General features: G+C 37.9%; 2 protein-coding genes across 2 annotated transcripts; one reads left to right on the top strand and one right to left on the bottom strand.

The window, feature by feature from the left end:
- The first annotated feature begins 1,144 nt into the window (after nt 1-1,144).
- Nucleotides 1,145-7,980, top strand: fbxo9 (F-box protein 9). Its single transcript, XM_023408476.2, has 13 exons — nt 1,145-1,304; nt 2,718-2,789; nt 3,586-3,717; nt 3,826-3,883; nt 4,258-4,357; nt 4,882-5,012; nt 5,112-5,226; nt 5,433-5,551; nt 6,212-6,302; nt 6,384-6,479; nt 6,599-6,692; nt 7,305-7,459; nt 7,535-7,980. Exons 1-13 carry the CDS (start codon nt 1,302-1,304, stop codon nt 7,641-7,643), a joined length of 1,275 nt encoding a protein of 424 aa, XP_023264244.1. The 5' UTR covers nt 1,145-1,301; the 3' UTR covers nt 7,644-7,980.
- Nucleotides 7,981-11,121: 3,141 nt separating this feature from the next.
- elovl5 (ELOVL fatty acid elongase 5) lies at nt 11,122-24,870 on the bottom strand. Its single transcript, XM_023408477.2, has 8 exons — nt 24,713-24,870; nt 20,490-20,554; nt 19,914-20,101; nt 16,646-16,723; nt 15,796-15,967; nt 15,094-15,218; nt 14,644-14,778; nt 11,122-13,889 (listed from the first exon to the last, which is right to left on the bottom strand). Exons 2-8 carry the CDS (start codon nt 20,545-20,547, stop codon nt 13,761-13,763), a joined length of 885 nt encoding a protein of 294 aa, XP_023264245.1. The 5' UTR covers nt 20,548-20,554; nt 24,713-24,870; the 3' UTR covers nt 11,122-13,760.
- Nucleotides 24,871-25,187: the final 317 nt, after the last annotated feature.

Below are 25,187 nucleotides of genomic sequence, written 5' to 3'. Positions count from 1 at the left end.
AAAGTAAGGAACATTTTAATATGTACAAAATACAGGGTTTTTCATATAACAGTAGTTTTGTTTGGAAATAGTCTGCATTGTACACTGGCCAAACAACTGTTGTAACAGTACAGTAAAAAACTAAACCCCCCCTCTGAGAGGTAGTAGTTTAATAATATGAAAGTGCCATTACATCAAAATTTAAGCTTTTTTTAGATTCATTATGCTGTCAATTTTTTAAAATTTTGTTGTATTTTGTAAGGTGACTTGTAGCTGCCCTGGTCCAACAAAAATTGCCATGCTCCATACTTTTGAAGATTTATTTTCTCTCTCTCTCTCTCTCTCTCTCTCTCGCTCTCGCTCTCTCTAGACAATAACATCGAAGACACCAGTGAAAATTACATAAATAAATAAATAAAAACATATGAGATCAAACATGTTGTTTCAAAGTCTCTAATGTGTCTGTATAAGCAGGCTAAAACGTGGTAAGCTAATGCTCATCAATAAACAGGCCCAAACACGATAGCAAAACAGAAATCAAATGCATAAATGTAGAAATGAATCACGTATTTATATCCATATTAAGCACACTAACAACAGTATACACACATATAACAAATACAATTACCATGTGCGCCTCTTGAACCATGTGTGGAAAAACATCGTTTTGTAGACATCTTTCCTCTGCATCCATAATATTTCTGACCTATGGCTCTGACCCACAGTGCCATGGTTATACCCTTAGCTAAACTCTGGTCATGTGATTCGTTACTCTCCAAAATAAAACAAACTCTTACACGAAGGGCATTACATTTCTTAACCAAAGATTATTTTAAAACTGCTATATTTCAGACAAACCTTTTATCAATGTCATCCCTGTAACATCTTATTTGTTGCGTTTTTACCCCGTTTTAATGACTGTATGAACTCAAAAATGATCATGAATTTATTAGGAAACCAAAAATAAATAAATAAATAAATAAACATGAGACATTTCTCTTAGACAGTTACAATGCCTATTCTTTTAACAAGCAACATTCTCTTAAATACGCGATAATGTAGTAACATTTTAAATTGTTTAATCTCACTGATATAAAGACACTTGAGTGCAGACGGCAGGGTGGCCCTCTGCTCTCAGTCTCGGTTCAACTTAGCCACACGTCCTGACTTCCTGTGAAGCTCCAGGCCACCCAGCGAAATGGCTGCGTTCCTGCGAGCTCGTAAATATGTTCGTTGTGTTGTCCGTTTCTCCGACCGTGAACTGTAAACGCTAGTGTTGACCGCTCGTGAAGATATAAAGAAAACCTGCCGGCCGAGCTGTCATGGTGGGTCACTGTGCTTTATACCTGTTAATCGTAGATGTTACGAGTTAGCCAGCTAGCTAGCTAACGTAGCTAACGTTACCTGCCTGTCTTTACCTGCACCTCACGCTGGTCGACGTGTCTCTTCAGGGTTAACTCACAAATAGTTATCGAACCCTACTATTTCTGTGACATGAATTTAGCGACAAGTCCCTCAAATGAACGACATACTGGCATGAATTTGCAACAGATTAATTCTTAATTTAAATTAACCTGGCGTTAAACTACACGGTCGTACACGTCTTCTGTGACCAGCAGCGACTTTATATTTTCATTGATCAAGTTTTCAGGGCTAATTTTTGATAAGCCGATCACAGTCAACAGTGGAAGTAGTCAGGTCCTTTAGTTTAGTAAAAGGTACCAATATAACACTGTAAAAATACTCCAAAAAGTCCTGCATTTACTGCATATTACTCAAGGAAAATGTACTGAAAGTAAAATTAGTCAGTGCAGAAAAATGGCCCCTGTGATTGATATACAACTATATTTTAAGTTATGAATTATTATTAATGATGGATTCATGTGTAAATAGCATTTTATGTTCCAGCTGGTTGACGTGGATCTTATTTTATAACTAGTTTATGTAAGGCTACCCCTAACGACTATTTCCATCATGGAATAATCTGCCGATTATTTTATTGATTTTTCTTGAAAATAGTGAGAAGGGCACATCACTGTTACCTAGAGCTCAAAGTGACACCTTCAGATTTCATGTTTTGTTAGCCTATATTTTTTTGTAATATTTTTTTAAATTATTACGAGGAAAACGCAATCAACTGATTGTTTCAGCTCTGCTTGTATATACATTTAGATAATTTATTCTTTAACAGTGCATTATATTTTATAAGATCCTCGGGTTTTGTATGTAAAATCTTAATCTGCATAATCTTTAAAGTAACTTGAAACTACACCTGTCAAATAATTGCAGTGTAGTGCAATGCAATGCAAATTTGTACTTAAGTACAGTACTTGGCTAACCTTCTTTACATTCTGTACATTTGTTACATTCCCCAACTCATTGTAATGCAAGTACTCTCCTCTCCGCCTTATTTTCCACAACTAATACCTGTGTTTTTGACAGAAGTGATGGCAGCAATAACGGAAGGATTTAGTGATTTCTTTGTATCACATGCACACCACAGGGTGTACACAGAACAATGTGTAATACAGATAATAAGTAAAAAATGTGCGTTAAAAACAAAAAACTAAATTTGCAAAATAACCCAATACAACACAAAATATACTGCTTCACTGTTTTGTATAGGCTGAAGTAGCATCCAAAAGCTAAACCAATCCACAACCACAGTGGTAACAAGTTTTGAGGACAAACAGCTCCTGTGATGAATTGAAGTAATACTTCACTTCCTTCTTGTACAGGCTGAAGAAAATACAGATATTGGAGGTTCAATAGAGGATGAGGATGAAGGTTCAGATGACCCAAACCTTCAGGTGAGAAATCATGATTAATATTTTTATGTCCAGGTTGTCCCTCTGTCCCTTTCTTGTGAACACAATATTTCAGTAATGCCTTGAGGGAATTTCTTCAAATTTGGCACAAACATTCATTTGGACACAACGATGAAATGAGTAGATTTTGATGGCCAAAGCTCAAGGTCACAGTGACCCCACAAATCACATTTTTGGCCATATCTCAAATTCATACGCTAATTATCACACAGTTAAACACAAATGCCTAATAAGATAAAATGATGAAGTGATGACATTTTATATCCACATGGTCAAAGTTCAACTTCACTGTGACATCATAGTTTTCTGCAAAAACACTTCTGTCCATTGTTCAATGATGTAACTCAGGAAGGGGAGATTGTGAACATATTTCATGCAACTTGGCTGGTTGGCAGAGGAGGAAGTAATTCTAGTCTTTTCTAATATTTAAATTGTGTTAGTGGAAACTGCACTAATGTCTCAGCCAATCAGGATATGAGAGCAATGTTTCTTTTCTCTGTTGTACTGTTTTATTATTTGATTCTAACTGTTGTTGTCCTTTGTTTGTTGCTCTACTAAACTGTTAACAGGGTTTTGTGTTGAAAGAGCACACAATCTCACCCAACCAACCCTGTTACATTAATAATGGTTAAATGAATAATGTGCTCATGAAGACTTGGAATACATTTTTACATGGTTCCAATTTAGAAACAGTTCTTGATAAAACCCTGCTGTTATAGTAAACTGCGAACAACGAAGCTCAGGTCTATTTATCATTGTCTATTTCATTGAATTGCAGTTGGAGCTCAATGCATTCAGAGCCAAGTGGATGTCTGAACTGAAACCGAGCTGTGGAGCAAGTGGATTAAGTGACCGACTGCTGCGACCTAAAGGTCTGAAGAGGACACAAGACATTGCTCGGGAGGAGAAAGTAAGTTGTGAAATGATTTCTTCTGGTTCATTACTTCATGTATTGTAGAGTGTTGTTACTGAAATTGACAGAGCTGTTCAATGACTGACATGAGTCATCTTCCCTCAGGCCACAGAGCTGTTCTTGAGAGCTGTGCAGGAAGAGCAGAATGGAGCTGTCTATGAGGGTACGTTCACAAAATATACTGTATATGTAGTGATCAAAATCACCATTGAAAGGACAAAATGTTAGGTTAACCACAAAAACAGATTCTTTAGAAACTAAACAGACATGCCATAGTTAATTGTGCTAAATACCACATTGTATCGGATGGTAAAATAATACAGGCATTTACAACCATCGGTCATTGTCTTAGATGCAACTTAAATGATTTCAATAATTCAGAAGTTGTAGCCATTGACTGTAATTGAGCATGTTTGATATCCGCCCATATAGTTTTCTAAATTCTGTTTGAGAAACCAAAACGGGGGATTGCATTTCATGAGCACTTCCATTTAATTTCCCTTCTTTCTTTGCATAATTTGATGTCTGTACTTGCAGCCATCAAGTTCTATCGCATGGCTATGCAGCTTGTGCCTGACATTGAGTTTAAAATCAACTACAGTCGTCCTCCTGATGCAGACAGAGCTGGAGGAAACTAGTAAGCTGCTTATAAGTTTTGGATATCTCTGTTGATTTACTAAATCTAAGTCAGTAGTGTTTCAGTGTGCAGTGAAAGGGCTGTGTTTTTTAAATTATCATCTCTTTCATCTTTTTAAACACAAAATTCATTGGCAAAAAATGAGTTGGTGTTCTGTGCAGACACTAAGAAGTGGTTGTTGCAACATTTTAAATTAAAGAGACAGTGCCTTATGAATTATATCTTTGTCACCTCATGAAAAAGTTAATGCTGCATCTTCTTCTCTTAGCTAAATTTATGGCTGAGAGGACTTTAATTATGTGCCATATTAATTAAAAGGGTGCTGTATTAAAAGTAGAAATCTTTTAAAGTTAATAGAGAAACAGAAGTTCACGCTTTTGAACAAAGCTGAACACCAACAGCAAACACAGGCTTTTCCAATGTCCTTACTTATGTCTGAAAGGTGAATGATATAGTGTGCAAGCTTGTAGAAAAGGATACTCTCACTTTTCTTAACCTGAACATATCATGTCTAATTTTTGTAGCATGGAGGACAATGATGTTGATGGTGAGATTGAGGATCTACTTGCCTACTTTGAGCAGCAACTCACTCTGGAAAGCTCCTTTCCAAAGATCTGCACTCCTGAGTTGGAAATGACTCATATGCACATTTCAGGTAAAAATCTGTCGTTTTATTAAATTGTAAACATGTCTAAAGTCATCACTAACTTGCATTCATTATAAGTGATTTATTTCCTGTTTTATCTGACTGCAGCCTTGCCGCGGGAAATCCTGATGTACATATTTCGTTGGGTTGTGTCGAGTGATCTGGACATGCGAGCCTTGGAGCAGCTCTCTTTGGTTTGCCGGGGGTTTTACATTTGTGCAAGGTCAGTCCAGCTGTCATAACAGATCAGATGTGTGACAGCTTGTTTGCCAACAGCTTGCTTTTCTCAGAGTTTGCCTCTCAAAATTGTTTACTTGGGATCGGGCAGTTAGGGATCTCATATTGTTGCTTCACAATAGATTAAGCGATTAAAAGCCAAGGTTCACTCAATCCTAATTTTTTTTGTTTTCACTTTTAATTTCTCTCCAGAGACCCTGAGATTTGGCGCTTAGCCTGTTTACGAGTGTGGGGGCGGAACTGCACCAAACTTGTACCCTTCAAATCCTGGAGGGAGATGTTTCTGCAAAGGCCACGTGTCCGTTTTGATGGTAATGAAGTAGTTCATCAGTTAGAAATCTAAGATGCTCTCATAGTTTATGAGACCAGTGCTGATATGTTATATTATATTCTTCGGCCATCAAAGTGTGCATCATAAATCCAGATTCAAAACATTTTGAGTGCTTTTGTGACATACCTACTTACTCCTATCATACAGCACACTGTGGCCCCTTGCAGTGACAGGAGGTGTACAGCTATGTTTTTTGGAGGCACCTGGGCATTTCAATCCATCACTGCAGAAATCTGAAAATGATGTGTGAAATTGCTGCTTTCATTGTGTTGGCTCTGTTGTGAACAGACTTTACTCGACACAACCATGGAAAATGCACTGATTTTGATGTTTTATGATACTCAGCCACACATACTGATATAAAGATTTATCTATTAAAATGTCTCTGATTTAATTTTTAACATAATTTTTATATACACAAAACACCGGCTCTAAAGCCAAATGTCTGAGATTACCAGTTCCACAACTGGCTAAATATTACTACCAAAAATATTATGGGACTGATTTTGATGTCGCTTCTAAAAGTTAATACTGGCCAATGCTGCTGACAATGTTTTGAATTAATTTATTATCCTCACTACACTTCACACCCAAAGAACAATTTTAGGATGTTGAACTTTCATTCATATTATTTTCACAGGTGTCTATATCAGCAAGACATCATACATTCGTCAAGGAGAGGAATCACTGGATGGATTTTACAGGGCTTGGCACCACGTTGAGTTCTACAGGTAGATGTTTTACTTTAATCATTATTTTTTGATTAGGAATTGTACAATTATCAGAGCTAAGTGTTGAATTTGTTATCACAGATACCTCCGGTTCTTCCCGGATGGCCACGTCATAATGCTAACCACCCCTGAGGACCCTCTGGCTGTTGTCCCTCGCTTGCGCACTAGGAACACCAGGTCCACCTTCTCTGTTTTCTGCAAACTCGGCTAGAGTGGAGGTCGCAACATCAGAAATAATTTTACGTGTTGAGTCCCACCACTTTGCTCATTTGTCGAATTGTGTTTTCATTTCACAGAATGGATTCTGTTCTGCTTGGTCATTTCCGTCTGTTACAGGAGACAGACAATCAAACCAAAGTTTTTGCTGTTGTCTGCAAGAAAAAGGAGGAGGTGAGAAAAAGTTTTGGGCGTTGTATGCTAAGATAAAGATATATGGGAAAGTGACCATTGCACATTCTTTAAAGCACTATAGATGAGGTTTTGTCTTGTTTACTGAGAATCTGTTTCAATTGACATTTTAAGAACGCCAGCAGACAATTTACAACAATATGCAAATCAAATATAAATTAATTACCTAATTATGGAAACCCATTTCCCCCAGGAAAGGAGAAAAAAAACCGATGGAAAGTGACCAAAAAAACAAAAACAAATACTATCTCATACATACACATAATTTCGATTTACAGTATTTCTAATATTTTGTTGAAATGGGCCGCAAAATTACAATTCAGAAGACAGGAAAGAAATATTGTCACTTGAAAGGTGTTAACATACTTGCACCTGTGTTGGGTTCGTCAAAACTACTCAAATTGATAAGGACAGCTACGACTCAGTGTAGTAACAATTTTCATATGAATTGTTGCACTACTCCTTAACTAGTAAAGTCACTGTGACATGCTACTGAGTAACACATGATGAATTCAGATTTCAAGTAAAACTCCATCAGTCAGTTTACGGCTCGGTTTGCAATCTGTATTATGTTGTTTGTTTTTTTTTTAACAGAAAGCGACCGAGTTTCAAAGGAATCGGTTCTGCAGGCGGAACCCAGCTCCGGAGGCTGAACACACCTTCCACGTGGGACTGCATTTGTCCTCTGGGGGGCGTCAGAGTTTCAGTAAGCTGGTGTGGATCCATCATTCCTGCCACATCACCTATAAGTGAGTACCAGTGGTTGTGGAAAAGACAAATTATTTCCCTATTTGTTTCAAAATTGACATTAAGTATGTTTTTAGGCTGACTGGGGAAACGGTTGTCACAGCGTTTGACCTGGACACGATGTACACACCCTTCCTCTTTGCACGTGTGAAGAGTTACACTGCATTCTCTGAGCAGCCTCTTTAATCAGCGTGGAGACCTGCACATGATCCCACGAAGACCACAGCAAAAGTTCAAACAACATTTTAACAAAATGCATATTCCTTAGCCTGTTTAATTTGTGCTGCAGCTGGATTATCATGTTAATATACAGTTCAATCCCTCATGTTTCCTACTAACGAGCATGTTACGTTACAGGTTTACATAATAGAATACTACTTATTTTCTGATTTCAGAAATTATGGTAATGTGCTGAGAGCTAAAATAATTAGCAACCTTTCCCACCTGTTCCAAGCAATGAATGTTCATACAGTTTTTGTTTCATGGTGCACTTTCTCCCTCAAATAAACAGTGGTGAAAAGAATATGCTCTTATAATTTAATTTGTTTTAAATGTAATGACCTGTATGGAGAAATACTACATAGAAAGACGCTGGGTCAATGTTGGAACATGTTTAAGCAAAAATAAAATATCAGCCTCAGGGTAGTGATGTGCAACCAGGCAGGTTATCTTTGAGACGTACCTAACAATTCTTCAGTATGTAATGTTCACTCATGGCTGTAGAAAAAATGATACATCTCTATAAAATGATAGACATCCTATTGCACAACCTCAGTAAAAAGACATTGCAGATGTGATTTCAGACTTCAACATCATTTGTCTTGCTGAGGACACACAGGGGTATAATCCACGTATTACATTTTCTGGGAACCAAGCGCGGACAGATCAAACAGGATTTGCAGAGGAAAAAAAATAAATAAATGTGGAAGTTGTATTGGATTAGGCTAAAATGATTTGTGGCTTGTTGACTTTAGTTGGTTTTTCAAAATATTCTAAAGAAACTAGTTGTTTGCAAATCCTAAATTAACATTATAAGTAATACCTCAAATAAGTTGTTTCTAAACAGCTGTTGCTGCTTTTGGTATTAGTTCATAGGAAAGGAAGCAAATGTGTGACAAAATCAGACAATATAAAATAAAAAATAAAATAAAATGCTGAGAGGAGAAAACAAAAGAACAATTATAAATGTAGATGTTCTTGTTTACAGCTTATAGTTTGAGTTGATTTTTCACATAATCCCTCTGTTTTGATGCTGTTACTTTCACTAATCCTGTTGAATTTTCATCTGTCACAGAGCCAAAGCACCCTAAAATATTACACTACAATTCATTTACAAATGCGCAGTACATTTAAATAGGGGGACTTGAAATTAATGGTCATCCACTCTGAGGATGCAGTTATTTAGAAATACAGTAATTCATGATTCATCAGACACCTGGAAATGTACTCATGATAGCATGATAAATATGGATATGACCGAGAGAACTTGAGATAATGGCGCACATGGTGGTTTTTACTGTAAATGTATTTTTAGGTTACACTGACATACAGTACAGTGGGAGAATAGTACTGAAATGAAGTGGGAGGTTATGAACTTAAATCCTCCTGAAAACCACCTGCCTGAAACGAAAAAGTTACTGTGGGCCAAAACAGTTTAAAGCAGTCGTGTGCTGGATGTGACAGACACTTAGACAACCTGTAAACCTCCTGTAGTCATGTTAAAGAGAGAGTACAAGTCTGACACATCACTTAGATTTAAAAAAACAAAAAAACATCAATGCTGCTGCGCTGCTGTTTTCAGGGAAAAACCTCAACACCATCAGTCCCCCCTCTCTGTCTCCCTCAGGCCATGGCCTCTGTAAAATGAGTGAGTAAGGCATTGTTTGCATAGTGGCTGGCCAGCCGACACGCCACCAAAGCTCACAAACAGTTGCTCTGTCCTCCAAATGTGAGCTGTGTGTGTGACACACAGTATTCCAGTGCATCAAGTCTGCACACAGCACTGATGAGGAGGAGGTCGTAGTGATACCACTTAAGTGGAAAGGACTGAGGAGAGCAAAGGTGGGGGCATGTGTCAATGTAGATCACTGGCTCAACATTTTGACGGGAGAGACGGAAATCACTGAAGTCTCTTGGTCAAAGCAGGTGTCAGGAGAAGAGCGGCTTCAGGCAAATCTGTTTCTTGTTGCTTCCATGGAAGGCCAGTGTCTTGTTTCTGTCACCCAGGGAGCTCAGCAACAGTTCACCAGCCATGTGTCCTTACTATACCAGACGAAATGAACTAAACCTGATCCACATCGGGTTTACAGTCAACATTAGACTATTATTCCCAAGAATGACAAATTCCTCAGGCCTTGGCCTTATCACTACAAAGGTCATGAAAAGCTGGGAGCTGGTTTCAGAACTGTTTTCCTTAGGAAAAGGTTCATGTGTAAATGAAAACTGCAGGTTATGACCCCTTCACTGTGGCCTCACGTCTTTTCTCTGAAGTCAAACATGGTCGCTCACAAAATCCTAATTTCAGCTTCAACTTCAATCCAAAGCAATCAAGTAAAACACATGAAAGAAACGGAGAACATTAGTGTTTTTATTTGGCTAATTTACAGTAAGACATTTTAATTGGAACTATGAAGCTGCTGTCATTTCTATAAAGAAATATAATGATTTGAAGCTTTTCAGCACTGTTGTTTGAATCACTGCTGTTGTCATTATGCCATTATTTTACCTGCCAATCTATATATTTTTTCTGTTAGCAAAATAATTTTCACCAGTCAGTGGATGATGACACTGACTGGACCAGTAGCTAGATGAACTACATTAAGACCTGTTAGCACTACAGCAGTACTACAAAAGATGGGTTTTCCAAGGCTTAGGAGCAAAAACTCAAATGAATACTAACATTTCTTTATTAAGTATTGAAGTAGCAACATAGGAGAAAGGCTCTGGAAGTATCTTTCAGGGAAAACTCGTGTTAATAATTTTAGTATTCAATATCATAGTCTTGAATGTGCGACAATCCAAAACTACTATATTTGGAGAGCATCTATCCTCTTCTAACGTTTTTTTTCACTATATAGAACCTGTATTATATCTGATTTGTTTACAACATTTGAAAAAAACAAACAAAAAAAACTCTTCTATAGAAACACATAATACTTCATCACCTGAGAACCAAAGTAGGAATGGACTTTACAAATCCAACTAAATATTTGAAATATTTGTTGACACTTTCATTCAAAAAGCTTCTCTAAACAATTTTTTTAATACTCTGATAAAGCAAAGTTGATATTAGAGTATATTTTGTTCATCAGAGCCAGTTTGGAAAAAGAATCTGACTTGCATCATATTCACTAAAATTCATAAGTCAACGGCCATGCAGTGGTTTTAGCTAAATGCTAAAGTCAGCATGTTAACATGCTCAATTTTGCCTTAACATGCTGAGGTTTAGCAGGTATAATATTCAACACTTTTGTTTAGCGTGTTAGCATGCTAAAATAGCATAAAACACAAAGCATGGCTGATAAATGTTGTCCCAAACCATTGAATTAATACAATTAAAATTCAAAATATGTATGAGGCTCAATGAACTCTCACCTCTGTTGCCCTACAGGGGCAATATTATTTGTAGTGTTTACATCATTTTCAAGGAAGGAAAACCAGCAGGTTTACAATCTCACTTTGTTTTTAATGTTACAGTGAGTAAAGCATGAGTCAAAGCGTATTAACCCACATTTACCGCAAATTTCAAAAATGTAACCATTTATTTTAACAGTTTATAAAATGTAATATCTCATACCTGTATGCTTCTTTGGCCTTTATCAGTTGGGGAGTAATTTAATGCTAATGCCAATCCTGCCCGTGAATATGTAAACCCTGTTACCTTCAGTGCTGACACCTTGTACAACAGATGAACTGTACCAGTGATGAAGTGTAGCTGGAAATTAAAAACAAATTCACTATTGTTAAATTTCTGAGTAGATGCGGTTCATGCTTGTTAAACCAGCTTTGTGTTATTGGCCTGAGAACCAGATTTATCATGCAGAGAAACTGAGGCCTTTGTATGTATTATTCAGATTTTAACAATCATTTCTGATGCACTGAACATGAATGTAGGTCACCTATACATTTGAGCAACATGTCATGCTCATTCAATGGTTAAGGCCATACAGCATCTCATTAAATTGAATCAGCATGGTAGAGCGACGCAGCAGTGCACCATAGCGAGGGTGTCGCATTAACAGTTCACAATTCAAACATCTTTGTACCTTTTGTTTTCTTTACCAGCATTTACTGTGTACAATAGACCCCCGACAATGGTAAAAGGAAAATAACACAAGGAACACAAAGGAATAAATAGTTGCATCACTACAACCTTCTTTCCCCACAAAAAAATAATTTTCATGTAACGACTTTGTTTTTACATCGCAAAAACTCAGAAAGAGAAAAAGAAAAACAGTTCTGATTTTTTTTTTTTTTTTTTTTTTGTTTTGTGTTTTGGAGAATGCTTAAGGAATAGTTTTGCTGAGCAATAGTTGAGAAGATACCTCATATCTGTGCATTAAATATAAGGCTACAGCCAGCATCCAGTTAGCTTAGCTTAGTGTAAAGACTGGAAACAGCAGGTTTGGCTCTCTTCCAAAGGTAATAAGATTTAAAGTGAGCTTTAGAGGTTTTGGTAGGCAGATTTCTTCTACCTTTGGACAGAGCTAGGCTACCTGTTTCCCCCAGTTTCCAGTCTTTATGCTAAGCTAGGCTAACCGTGAAAGTGGTATTGATCTTGATCTAACCTAAGATAAACATCACTATTGCATGTAGTATGTGCCAGATGTTAGGAATGATGATTTAGGACATTTGATAATTAAAAAAAACAAAAAACAAGCGAAGAGTCAGGCACAGGATTTGAACAGGAAGTTTGACACATATTAGTCTGAAATGGACCAACATGAGGCAGGATGAGAGCATATTGAAAAGATGAGAAATGCTACATTAGAAACCAAATTAACTGGTCCAGAAGGCACCCTATTTATGTATAGACTCAAAAATAAAAAAAATAACTAATTGACAAAATAATTCCACTACGAGGTCCATTTAGTAGCTGTTCTGGCGCTTTTGTTTGTATCATCTGATCTTCCTCAGCAGATAGATAGATCTATACTTTATTTATACCCTAGGGTGAAGTTCAAGTGTCCAGCAGCTCATGATGATTAAAACATTAAAACAGAAACCTCAAGATGAGGTTTATGTTTCGATTTTTCTGAGCATGTTAAAAACTTCTCTTGACACCTGGGAAAAATCCATGTGTTGGTGAAGATCGTGTGACAAGCAAAACCACCAGAGCATCTACTGCTGTAAATGGACACTGTGGTGAGATTGTTTTTTCATCTGCTGTTTCCATGGTCAATAGCGAGCTTTCATTCTCAACTATATTGTAAAATTTATTTGAATATAAAGTGTTTTTTGAAGTTCTAACTGCATTTACTGGATAAAGCTATAGTAGATATAACACAGTGAGAAAGGAGAAAAACTGATCTTTGTAACATAGGGGATTCTAAGGAGGACTGAGTTTAAATTGTGCTCATAAAACACAACAACTGCCCTCTAAAATTGTGTCTTGAACTGGTTTAAAAATGAAGCCTTGCATATGAATGTACATTATATGCTTTGGTTATGCTTTGGTTAGATGGCTAAATATTCCAAATTGAAGACCCTGCGCTGCAAATATACAGCAATATGCAACTTCTGTTGTTACTACAATACCTGCTAATAAAATGCATTACAGTTATAAAGGGCAAAATTTAGCACAGGCAGGAGTTAGATAAGGCAAGACGCAAGATGCATGCTCTAGTTAGACATTAAAGACCATAGTAAGCACTGTGTTGTTTTAATTGTCCCTTAAGTTGATGTCACTGAGTGTAATGAAACCTCCAGCTGCCAACACACTCGCTGGAGCTTTCATCTTTGGACTTCCTGTGTGTAAAGCATCGTTGAATGAGTCAAAATACGTGTTTGTTTGCTGGTAGCAAGAACAAGATCTTTCGCTTTGGAATGAATTTCCTCTAGAGGGTGGGGGAGGACACGTTGTGCAGCGTCAGCCATACTACAATACTCTTCTCTTTAAACTATATTAATTTCATAATTCAATGCCATGAGTAGCAGTGTGTGCAAAAACATGGAAAGTCTCTGGATATATGTGGCTATGGCTTATTTCATCAAGTGAATGCTAGATTATTCTAGATAAGAAGATAATTATACCTCCTAGCAGCAATAGCTAACACACTAGAGTGAGCATCGGTTTCGCAAATGTCAATCCACCCTCAGTTTCTTGTGTACATTGTGCTCCATAGATGGCGTCCCATTTGCATGTCCATTTGTTGATACAGGAGAGCCGTTCTGGTGCTCCTTCTTTAGAGAACCACTGTGCTTCTTGTACGTCTTGTGTGAGAGAAATAGATGGAGAGAGAACATGTTATTACACATAATGTTATAAATGGAAAATTGAATAAAGTTACTTCATACTTAAATGGGATTAATGAAACATGTTATTATCAGAGTTTTTAAACTCATAAAACTAGGTCACCAAATTTTCGTATGTGTGCATATAAAAAGACAAATATACAGTTATAACATGAAGGATAGGCTGGCTTTACTCTCTATTTTTCTTATAGTCGACATATTCTCCTGAAAACCATAAAAACCAAAAATAATATATATACAGTGGAGTCCAAAGAGACCGAGAGTAATTTTCTGAAACATCTGGGCACTGTAGTTTTTTTAAGCAAACATTACTCAAACAGAAGGAACTGTTAAATTTGTTGGGGGGTATTTTCAGCTGCGGATTAATACATATTTGGTGCTTAAGTGAGTACAGGTATTTAGAGCAGCAGGACAGTGCATGTGGGATGGACTCAAAATAAACTACAGTGCCCATGTTCATGGTAATGAAGGATTATGTCACCCAGTGCAAAGATGTGGCTCATTGATGGTTTGTAATAGTTTTTGGAAAGCAATGGAGCTGTATGGCACAGAGGAGTAAGATACATCAAGCTTTAGATACAAGCCTAGTTAGCAGATGAGTTCATTGTTAGCTTTAGTCTCTTCATGGAATTTGCTAACAATAAGAAAATATCACCCCATTTATCACTTAAACTCATTCATTAACGCTTTAAAATGGGAAAAAACTACTAACCTGAATGTAGAAGTTTGAGAAAAGGATAATGAGGGTGACCATGTAACTTATTTGGAAGTACAGCCATCCCATGGGGAAGTCACATGGCCATATGACTGCACACATTGTCTGGGACATGGTTAAAAAGAACTGGATCTGTGGAGGGAACATGTAAAATTAATATAACTATTATCACATACAAACCAAAAGACTGAAAATATGTTTTATTTCAATTTTTTACACCTAGGAATGAAGGAGGATGACACAAATGAGGGAAGAAACTGTGGTGGAAAGTACGTTTGCTCAACTACTGTACTTATGAGGTATTTGTACTTTACTTTCTATTCCATGCATTTCTTTTGCAGCTACAGATACTTTACAGCATCAGATTTTTCACACAATATTGCTACTTTCACTTAAGGATCTGAGAGCTTCTTCCACCACTGTGAAGAAACTCCAGGTTGAACCCACCAGCTGTAACTGCGTGATGTATTTCTTCCACCAAAGGTACGGCCGCATGGCTGGGATGGCTGAGAGGCCGTAGTAAGAATACATCACGACGTGGACGAAGCTGTTTAGGGACGCACCGAAGTACGCTGGGCAGACACAGAGGAGAGACACAGGAAGTTATTCATCTACAGAGCAATAACAGTCAGTGAATGGCGAGTGACTGGCATTCAGGAGGGCAATGATCATACAGGGAATAACAGACTTTTCATTAGTCTGCTCTTTTTAGAAACATTACTACAATGCTCATGTAAAATCAATAAAAGCCATTAACAGTAAAGTAATACAGAAATAATATAGTGAACATCTGATAAATAATAGAACATGTTTATAGATCAGAAATGTCACATTATGTTTAAGTCAACAGTAAACAGCGTATTTGAGGTGATTTTCAGTTTAAGACCTTCTACCTCGCAGAGTGCTGTGCTGCTTTCTTAATGGAAAAGGGCAAAAAAAAGTATGTTACACAGTGCAACAGCGCTCAGGTCAATAAGTGTCACTTTGTGTCCTTCAAGGCTTTGTGGGGAAAACAGGCTGTTTTCAGTGCTAATGGGTTTAACATTAGAGCACTTGAATTATTTAGCTCGCTGTGAGCCCAAACAGCCTAAATGTGGTTCCTGGAATGATTTGCGTCACTGGAGGGCAAAGTTGTGGTAGAACACTCACAATGGCCGCAGGGTATCCAGTTCATAACGAACCACCAGATATTCAGCATGGTAGCGTGGTGGTAGATGTGAAGAAACGTGATCTGATGATTATTCTTTCGTAGTATGAAGAAAAATGTGTCCATGAATTCGATGAGCTTGGAGAAGTAATACCACCACAGGACATTTATAATCTGAGGGCAGACACAGCAAAACAAGAATGGTTAAGGACAGAAGGAAAACAGAAGGAAAACAGTACATTCCTGAAGAGGCACCGCAATGCTCGACAGCAAATCATAAAAATACAGTGAAAAAGTTCTTCCAAAAATCCTACACACACTATTTATCAATGCAAGGTGATTCACAGATATCTGTCCCAAAGGCCCTTGAATGTTCAGGATTAATCATAAAGCAGTTTAACTATCTGTAGCAGTGACACATTGATAAACCTTTTTTATTTATTTAATCACCACAGAACTGCAAAGCTGTGCACATTTCTCTGTGAGCCTTGTTTTCACCTCCACTGCAGAGCTCAGTAGGGACACTAAAGACAGTCATCATGATGACAAGAGTCGGATTAAATTGACTCCCTGTCTCTGCAGCTTATCTGCTGGGATTTACAGGTTCTCGCCCAAAGGAATCAGAGCAGTAGATTTGAGAGGAAATAAAAAATGCACATTTTGCTTAACGTTATATGTATTCTAGCCCTCCTACAGTGACTCATATTTATACTTTTACTGTCCTGTCAATAATTGCAAGAAAGGGGATGGGAAATCATATAATTCACAATTAAATTATATCAGAGATGCTTCTGTAGGAAAAACCATCCCCAGCAATAAACATAAAAAGGTTCCACAGTCTGACTGACTCACCTTGTTATCCACTTCCTGTGCACTGTGAGTGTCCTGGCAGTAGAAGTTGTAGCCACCGTGCCACACAGCAGTAACAAGCTGAAAAAAAAGCCAATAAGATTTGGTGATTGGTGATTGAGATCCGGTTTGGATATCACCAAGTCATATGAAGACATATGCAACACCCAGACACTACACTGCAATGCACAATGCAATGTGGTGTTGTAAAATGTGAATGTCCCTGTCCGGCAAGTAATAAGCACAAGCACAAAAAAAAAAAAAGCACAGACAGATAGCATGTCAGATAACCAGACGTAGTCACATATCTGTGGTCAGGTTGTGGTGAATGATTTTTAGCTGCTGACGTTAGTAAAAAATATTTAATCTAGTAAAGCACCACCAGCTCACCCTGCTATTGAAATATAATGTATGACATCATGTTTAAAGGTCTTCAAGTGACTTTAGATGATGATGTTATCACAGAGCGTGTTGGAAGTAATTAATATGATTAAAGCATTTTTACACACAGGTAGATAGGACCAGACTGGTATATAACTAATAGTAACCATCTAACGCTGCACACCTGTACACCTGTGACTATATACATGAATTTCCCCTAGGGGATAAATAAAGTATCTATCTATCTATAATAGTATAATTTTGTATAGTAAAGTTAATATCCTGACTCTTGGTCCGTACTATGGGTGCAGCTCCAAAAACAATGGGATACGGATATGGTCTACCGGGGCCTTATGCTACAATTCCCATAAGACAACTCAAATATTTATTCAACTTTTTTTTAAAGGGACCATGTGTAATATGAACATACCGTAAATGTCACCCTTTAATGTATTGTACCAGAGTTAGCATGAAGCTAATTTTGAACTAAAGTCCCTTCCCAATTCCAGCATGCATACAAGGCCATACGAGATTAAACAAATTTAGATAGGGCAGAACAAATTATACAAAAATCACACACTCCATGTCATCAGGAAGTGTATGTTGGACAAATTAAAGCTTAGCAAGGATATTAGCAGCTTCAGTTAGAGATATTACACAGACTGTCTATTTGAAATTTGAAATCTCCCAAGTCCAAGTTGATACCATCAGGGTTATTTTCATAGACTTGACACAATAGACACACAATAGACACAATCGAAATTATTCGCCTGTGTTCACAGGCTGAGAAGTACTCTGTGTGACAAACAAGCTAACCTCTTTTTGTGTAATAGGTGACATTCCCCTTTAAAGAATAAATATTCAAATGCACATAGATGGTGGAGTTCAATGCTGATTCACCAAATCAATATAGATCCACTGTCCTTGTCTGCTGCTGTAAAAGGCTTTCCTGAATAACATTAGCCAAGAAACTGCCATCAGTTAAAAACCAGCATCAGAATGACCTTTGGTTTTTGAACATCAAGTATTTTATCATGGGTGCACAGACAGTATCCTCCCACTAACCTGATATACAGTACCTCCTTCATTATTTCTTCAAACCTACAGTAGTATTAGTCAACATATAAAAAAATTAATTACAATCACTTTTAATTTCAATCATTATGTGATGAACCGCTGTACCCTGGAAAGTTGACAAGAACAAAACTGCCCTGTATTTTGATTCACATCAGGTGGTATTGATCTTGGACTGACAAAAGCTCACCCCCTGGCCGGGCAATGGTGAGAGTACAGGGTTTAATGAATCTCACAGAGAACAGTCTACCAGGGCCTTATGCAATGCAGACAGAAAGACAAGAAACTTGTTCTGCAGGCTGGATGAGGAGGAGAGTGCAGATACGTTAGACTAACACAGTTACGAAACACAATGTCTTGTTCTGACGCTCTGGTATTCGTAGGTACGCTAAAACAATAGATAGCTATCACTATGATAAGTAAAGCCTGGCCACTGCTGCTACAACTTAAAACAACAAATTCAGCTCAGACTCTCCCACCTTGTCAAATAAGAATCCAATTCCATGCTTGTTTACAACAGTGGATCTATCAATTACAGTTATTTAGTCAGCTGTTTATAAAAAAGCAGTTTTCGAGCAAACAATAGGGGGCTGTGCTGATGTCTGCGAGGGTATATGAGGGATTTGATGGCTGAAACAATGAGCCTGTCAGCGTCCAGCTGTGTCCCTCTCACTCCCTGATAGCATTGTCCCTCATGGTAGCTTTCAGTGAGAGACGCCTGCAGCTACAGGCCCGTCTAATCAGAGTCAAGTGATAAAGAAATAGTTTGCCATTCTTGCAAAATTGCTTATTCACTTTCTTGCTGAGAGTTGGATGAGAAGATTGATACCACTCATGTCTGTCCATTAAATATAAAGGTATGGCTATGTTAGCTTAGCTTAGTATAAAGAGCTTATCAAGAAGAAAAAAACACCTAATAAAGTAAAAAGTTTTTTGTATGGGATAAACAAATGAGACATGTTAATTAGTATCCCGGTAGATCGATTTTGTTATCTTTGGACAGAGCCAGGCTAGATGTTTCCCACTTTAGCATCATATTTAAAGGAGCAGTTTGGCATTTTGGGAAATAGGTTTATTTGCTAATTTGCTGTGAGATGAGAAGATTGATACTTCTCTTATATATATTTGTCTTGTAAATTTGATTGCTGTAGCAAGCAGCCAGTTAGCTTAGCATAAAGACTGTTAACGGGCTAGCCTGGCTTTGTCCATAGGTAACAAAATCCTCCTACCTGTGCCTCTAAGGCTCATTAATTATTTATATTTACATTATTTATATTAGTATTATACAAGAAGTGTTAAGTGTAAAAGTTTTTTTTTCCAGCTAATATAGCTATATATATATTAGCTTCAACTCTTGGCTCGAAAGCCAAGAGTAAGTACTAGTTTGACATAAGCATAATATGCTTGTTTGCTTTGTTGTTAACTGTACACTAAATATAATTCTATAGGCTGGTTATCTTATTTTAGCATAAAGACTTGATACAGGGGTGAACAGCTCTTCACTCTCTGTGAAGGTACCAAGAACAAAAGAAAGGCCTATATTTAGTGTAAACACATGAAAGTGGTATCAATCTTGGTATCCTCATCTAATTCTGGCAAGACAGTTCATAGGCATTTTTCCAAATTATTTGTATCAAAAATAATGAAAGATATCTGGTCATATTCACACACTAGTTTTAGTGAGTATGCAGCTCTGGTTCAGGTCAATTCTCTCTTCTCTTTTTTTTTTTTTCATAATCTGTCTGCAGTGTGACATTGCAGTGATTGCTTTGGCCTACTTCAACACATCTCTCAGTGCCGAGCAGTCTGTGTTTACCTCATAGAACATGTAGAAAGACAAGAGTGTGAGGCCCAGATTGTAGAGCACCAGGAGGCCTCTGCAGGAGTACGGCTGCCTGTGTTTCATGTACTTGGGCCCCATCCACACGATCAGAAGGTACATGACTGTGAGTGCAAAGGTTGGTGGGTAGTTGTCCAGCAGCAGCCATCCCTTCACTCGCTGATCTGAAATATGCAGATAAAGAGGCCAATTTTTATATAAGGGCTGATAAGGTGGCCTCACTGGAAATAGCAGATGAACTTGAGAGGTGACAAGCAGTAGCAGTGTGCACTGAACAATGTTTGCTCAATACGAAAGGTTAGCAGGAGGTTAGGAGGTGAAAAACCATAGCAGAATTACTGTGCAGATCCATGCAATGTGAACAGCATGTAATGAATGACTTGGGTCAAAGGTTTTAGGTAACGTTTACCTTCTCTACTTTCAATTTTCAGCTAACTGCAGTGCTCTGCTGAGATTTTGCAGTAACTACAGTTTTTTGCACCACTTTGGAAGTCAAACAAGAGCCATGCATTTTACATCAGCAAGTAAGACGGCAACATAAACTTGACTTACCTCTGGGACCCATCCATGACCCTATGTAAGTGTTCAGTTTATGATTGAAGGTCTCCATTTGTCACCTAAAAACAGCATGCATAATGAGAGCCAGCACACATCCATTAGATATTTATTTTACAATCACCTTAATGTTAAAACTACTATTAATAAATGCTAATCGAGCACTCAAAAAAACCACAATAAGCTGAACATCACACACACATTTGACATATAAAGCACCTTTTAAAGTTGATAACAACAATGTGTTCACAAACAGCTGCCTACACATCCCAGCAGGCATAGAGCTACATTACCATTTCTTCAGAGTTGTGTTGTGTTTCTGGTGACCTGATAAATGTGAGTCACTTTTGGCCTTTGTCTGTCCGTTTGGTGCTAAGCAGGTAGCGTCCAGTGGGTTTACCAAAGTGTTTTTTGGGAGAGTCAACAAAAACAGTAAAGTTGTGGGCTGTCAAACCAAAACAGTAAGCTGAAAAAAGTTAAAACGCTCCACAGAGCTGAGGGAAAATGCAGACTAAGTGATAATTGTGTGAATTGTGTGTGGATTTGTCATCCCGAATGCCATATTTTGCATTACACAGACTAATTTGACCAATTGTTTGCTCAAAAATATTTATCAGTGCAGCTTTAAGCATGATAAGCTTACTTAATCTGCCTGACAGAAGGCTTGATTAGTAATCATAACGACATTCATCTGGCAATGTCAAAGAACTCTGAGTAGTGTTTTAATAACAAAATGTAACTCAAACTTGTCAGTTTAGATACATGGTCATAACCATTTAAGATAGCAGCTGAGGACATAACTCTTTTTCTCACCACCGATGTTAGACGGTCATTAGTCCGGTATTTGTCTAATGTTACTGTTGTTACAAGTCTGTACTTGATTACTGTGTCTTTTCTTTTTTTGTGTGTGTCTGTTTGTGCTCCAGTGTGTCCTTCCTCTCCCGTGTCCCAATAACTGATCCTTCACATCCCTGTGGTTTCAAACAACAGATCAAATGTGGCCACTTCTCACTCTGGGACACAAAACAAGAAGCCAGCAGGCAGGTGTGTACTGAGGATAACCACATCTCTGTTCAGTTAAGACTGCTGCATAGTGATTCTCTGGCTTTTACATTGTTCAAGGTAATGAGGATGTCAAACTGTGGAGATTTATTATCCCTAACATACTCTAGCAATAATAATTGCAGTATCCTGTCTTGCCCAGGCAAAGCTGCTACATTTACTTTGTGAATGTATTTCTTGCCACAGCTGTCAAATTGTGGTGGTGGTGCATTTTTGTTTGCATCTGTTAATCACTCAATGTTTTTTGAGTGTTTCAAACACATGGTTGGTGTATCCATTCTGATTTAAACAGCTGCCAGTCACATTATATGTAATTTACAATATAATATTAGATTCTGCTGCTCTGCCTCTGACAGTCAGATCAGCCCTGTGATATAAAACAGAAAGCCCATTTACACAACTGTATGTTGTTCAGAGCTGAACACTTCCTTTAGCAAATGTATCTTTAGTTGTTATTAACAGATTCTCTTCTCAAACCTGTTGTTCCACTCCCTACTAAAGTATCATCAACATGCAGGAAGTACTCTGACCAAAATCTACGTCTGTAGAAACATGTCTCACAGCCATGTATAGAAGACACTGAAGACCAGAGATAGAGCCTTACAACACAATACAAGGTGAACGTCTACAGATTAAATAAACATTCTGGGTTTTTCTAAATTGTGACCAGATTATTCACACTGCCGAGCAAAAGCTGCACAAATCCCTGCAGCTGAGTGTCACACTGAAAACCTGACAACTCTCAGCCACAAACTCTTTCTTCATTATCACCCCAGAGGTATTTACACAGTCCTGCAGGCCTTTGTATTCTTTGCATCACCATGCTATATCACCTGAGGTTTTGCAAAATGTGCCTCCAGCTACTAGAAATCGCGGCATGTGTTTAGCTCTCTAGTTCCACTGTCGGGCCTCCGAGCTATACATTCATTTCAGTGCTGTTACGTCACAGACTGCTGCACCACTGGACAGTATACACCTGCGTCTACAGCTGGAAACATGACACAAGACAAAATATGGGCTCTAGTCCGCTCTGTGTACATCCTCCTCCCGTAACGCCTCCTTCGAGATGTGAGATACATCTAACCCTAACCCATGTGAACATCAGTACATCAGCCTGTTTCTCCAACAAAGACACATATTCCTGAACTATATTTAAGAAAATATAATAAATGAATGTGCTGGACGGGTCATCTTTTCTGTATGTCCGAGGTGAAAGTAGAACCCAGCTTTACAGGTTAACCTTGGACTTTACAGACAGAAATGTGAGAAGATGTATCAAATTTAGCTAAAGCATCTCAATTGAATCTGCACATGGCTCTTATACAGTCATATGACATTGAATATGAGTTATAGAACTGAAGGGTCATGTCACTGACTTTGCTCACATACTTTCAATACATTTTTTCAAATCAATTCAACGTAAAGAAGTACTCACTTGAATTCAGTAATAATTTTAACATCTGAGTTGCACAATAGCATGAATAGCATAAACCAAGGAGTTTCTGTGCAAATACTGAATATAGAAATCAAACGTTAGGCTGATTTAAACCCTGCATATCACGGTGAATTGCTGCCTAGGCAACAACTGATAGTTGCATTTGTCCATTACCACTTATCTGCAGGAACTAAATATGGCTTATTCTGATCAACCCCCAGTACAGTAATGTCCATGCTCTGATTATCAGAGATGCATTAGGCTGCAACCAAAACATGATAATCTGCAAGGCCTTAATCAGAGCATGATGAGCCACAACAGGAGACCATGTTAGCAGCCAGTCAATGAGTATTTGCTTGGTACATGCTGGAGCCATGCAAAATACTGTATGTCTAAATAATCAAAGGCAGGGCGGGGGCTTTCCAAAACACTAATGCATCATCATGACTTTGGCCAGAATAAAACTGTGGTTTCATCGCTGTAGCTGATGATGATTTATTCAAACAGGCTAATTTACTGTAAGAGCTGGGGTTGGGCAATATGATGTAAGTATGAAACAATTACAAAATGTGTCTGTTGCCACAGATTTCGCAAAACCATTTAAGGCAGTGCTGCAGTGTCCCTTTAAAATCTCTGGGAACATTGTTGCCAGTGTTGAAAATGAATGAGTTGGATTGTTTTACTGTGCATTAGTGTGATCATGTACCTTTTATTTGTTGAATTTGTGCATGTTGTGTGTGCTGTATATGTTCATAAACAGATGCTCATATGAATAACATTTTCATACTGAAATATAGATAGATAGATAGATAGATAGATAGATAGATAGATAGACTAAAACTAAAAACTACCCTACAACTCTAACTCTGAATGGTAATATTCTATTATATTCTATGTATATACACATACATGTATAGCTATATGTATGTAATATACAGATAAGTATACTACAGAGATCATTAGTAATATATTGAAAATAACAAATAATGATAGTGTAATGGTGGGCTACAGTGGAGGATTTAGAATTTTTAATGGCTCTCCAGAAGTTTCTTAAAAACAATATTTTGTGCATGACATCATACAGACATGCAAAACTGCAAAATCACAGCCTGTCCAGACACAGCAGCAAAAGCAACATTGAAAAGTTTTCGCAGGGTGGAGTAACTTTGTCACAGCACAGTATGATAACTACATACAAACATTGTGCAGCATTAGGCTGTGCTGTGTCCTTACAGGGAGACTTTAATGTTACGATGATGATCATGCAGCATCGCTAATACATAACAAATGTACTTCAATTCTGAACCGAAACTCCGACCTGCCGTTTATTTGCACCACCATATTGTACTATAGTAATTTTCCATCGGGGTCACACGTGTGATCTAAACTGCACTTTACGCGCTGTAGTCGACGGTTACGGTACAAAACAGCAGTCCGGTCTCCAGTTGAAGTGAAAGATGTAAGCGCTGGGCTGATGAGCTTCGGTTACTTCAAAACATCATCCACTTATTTCACAACTGAAACTTCCAGACAGGAATTAATAAAATAATAATAATAATCATCATAAAAACTTATCGCATCCTGTCGATCGCATCCAGGCTACAGTAACTATGGAGGTCACAGCTCCAGCATCACCCAAACTCATCGCTTAGACGCCATGCGCGCCGCAACAATCTTTTTTTTTTTTCTTCTTCCTCCTAAATAAAACCATAGAAAGCCTTACCACAAAGTCCCCCAGCCGTCCGGTGGCGAAATGTTGAGTGTGGATGAAGAGCCGCAGCTGTTTGCCGTGGACTGTCTACCTTCAGAGGCGGGGAGAGAAAACGACTGTGTAACCTTGGCTGGCTGGCCCGGTCTGAGCACAATGTGCAGCCTTGTCGCTCAGTGGAAAATAGTGGGAGGAACGCGCAGGCTGGCCCTTTGCCCTGCAGGAGCGTTAGAGCCAGGAGGTGACCCGGTGTGTAGTAGCAACACACACACACACACACACACACACACAGTCAAAGAGATGACATCAAGGCGATCGATGACCTCCTCCAATTACACTTTAATAGGTTATAAACCTTGCAAATCATTAACCTGAAGCATGTTTAATTTTTTTATTAATTTTTTTAGAAAACTTTAGAATTCAGACCCTTTACTTAAATAAAATAAGTAAAAGTGGTAATATACTGCACCAGGAAAGTTCCTCATTAGCA

Source organism: Seriola lalandi, unplaced genomic scaffold (assembly GCF_002814215.2).
Source record: "Seriola lalandi dorsalis isolate HSWRI2012SDOR001 ecotype SW California unplaced genomic scaffold, Sedor1 jcf7180002054364, whole genome shotgun sequence".
NCBI lineage: Eukaryota > Metazoa > Chordata > Actinopteri > Carangiformes > Carangidae > Seriola > Seriola lalandi.
The sequence above is the reverse complement of the archived record's forward strand: the minus strand, read 5'-3'. Positions and strand labels throughout refer to the sequence as shown.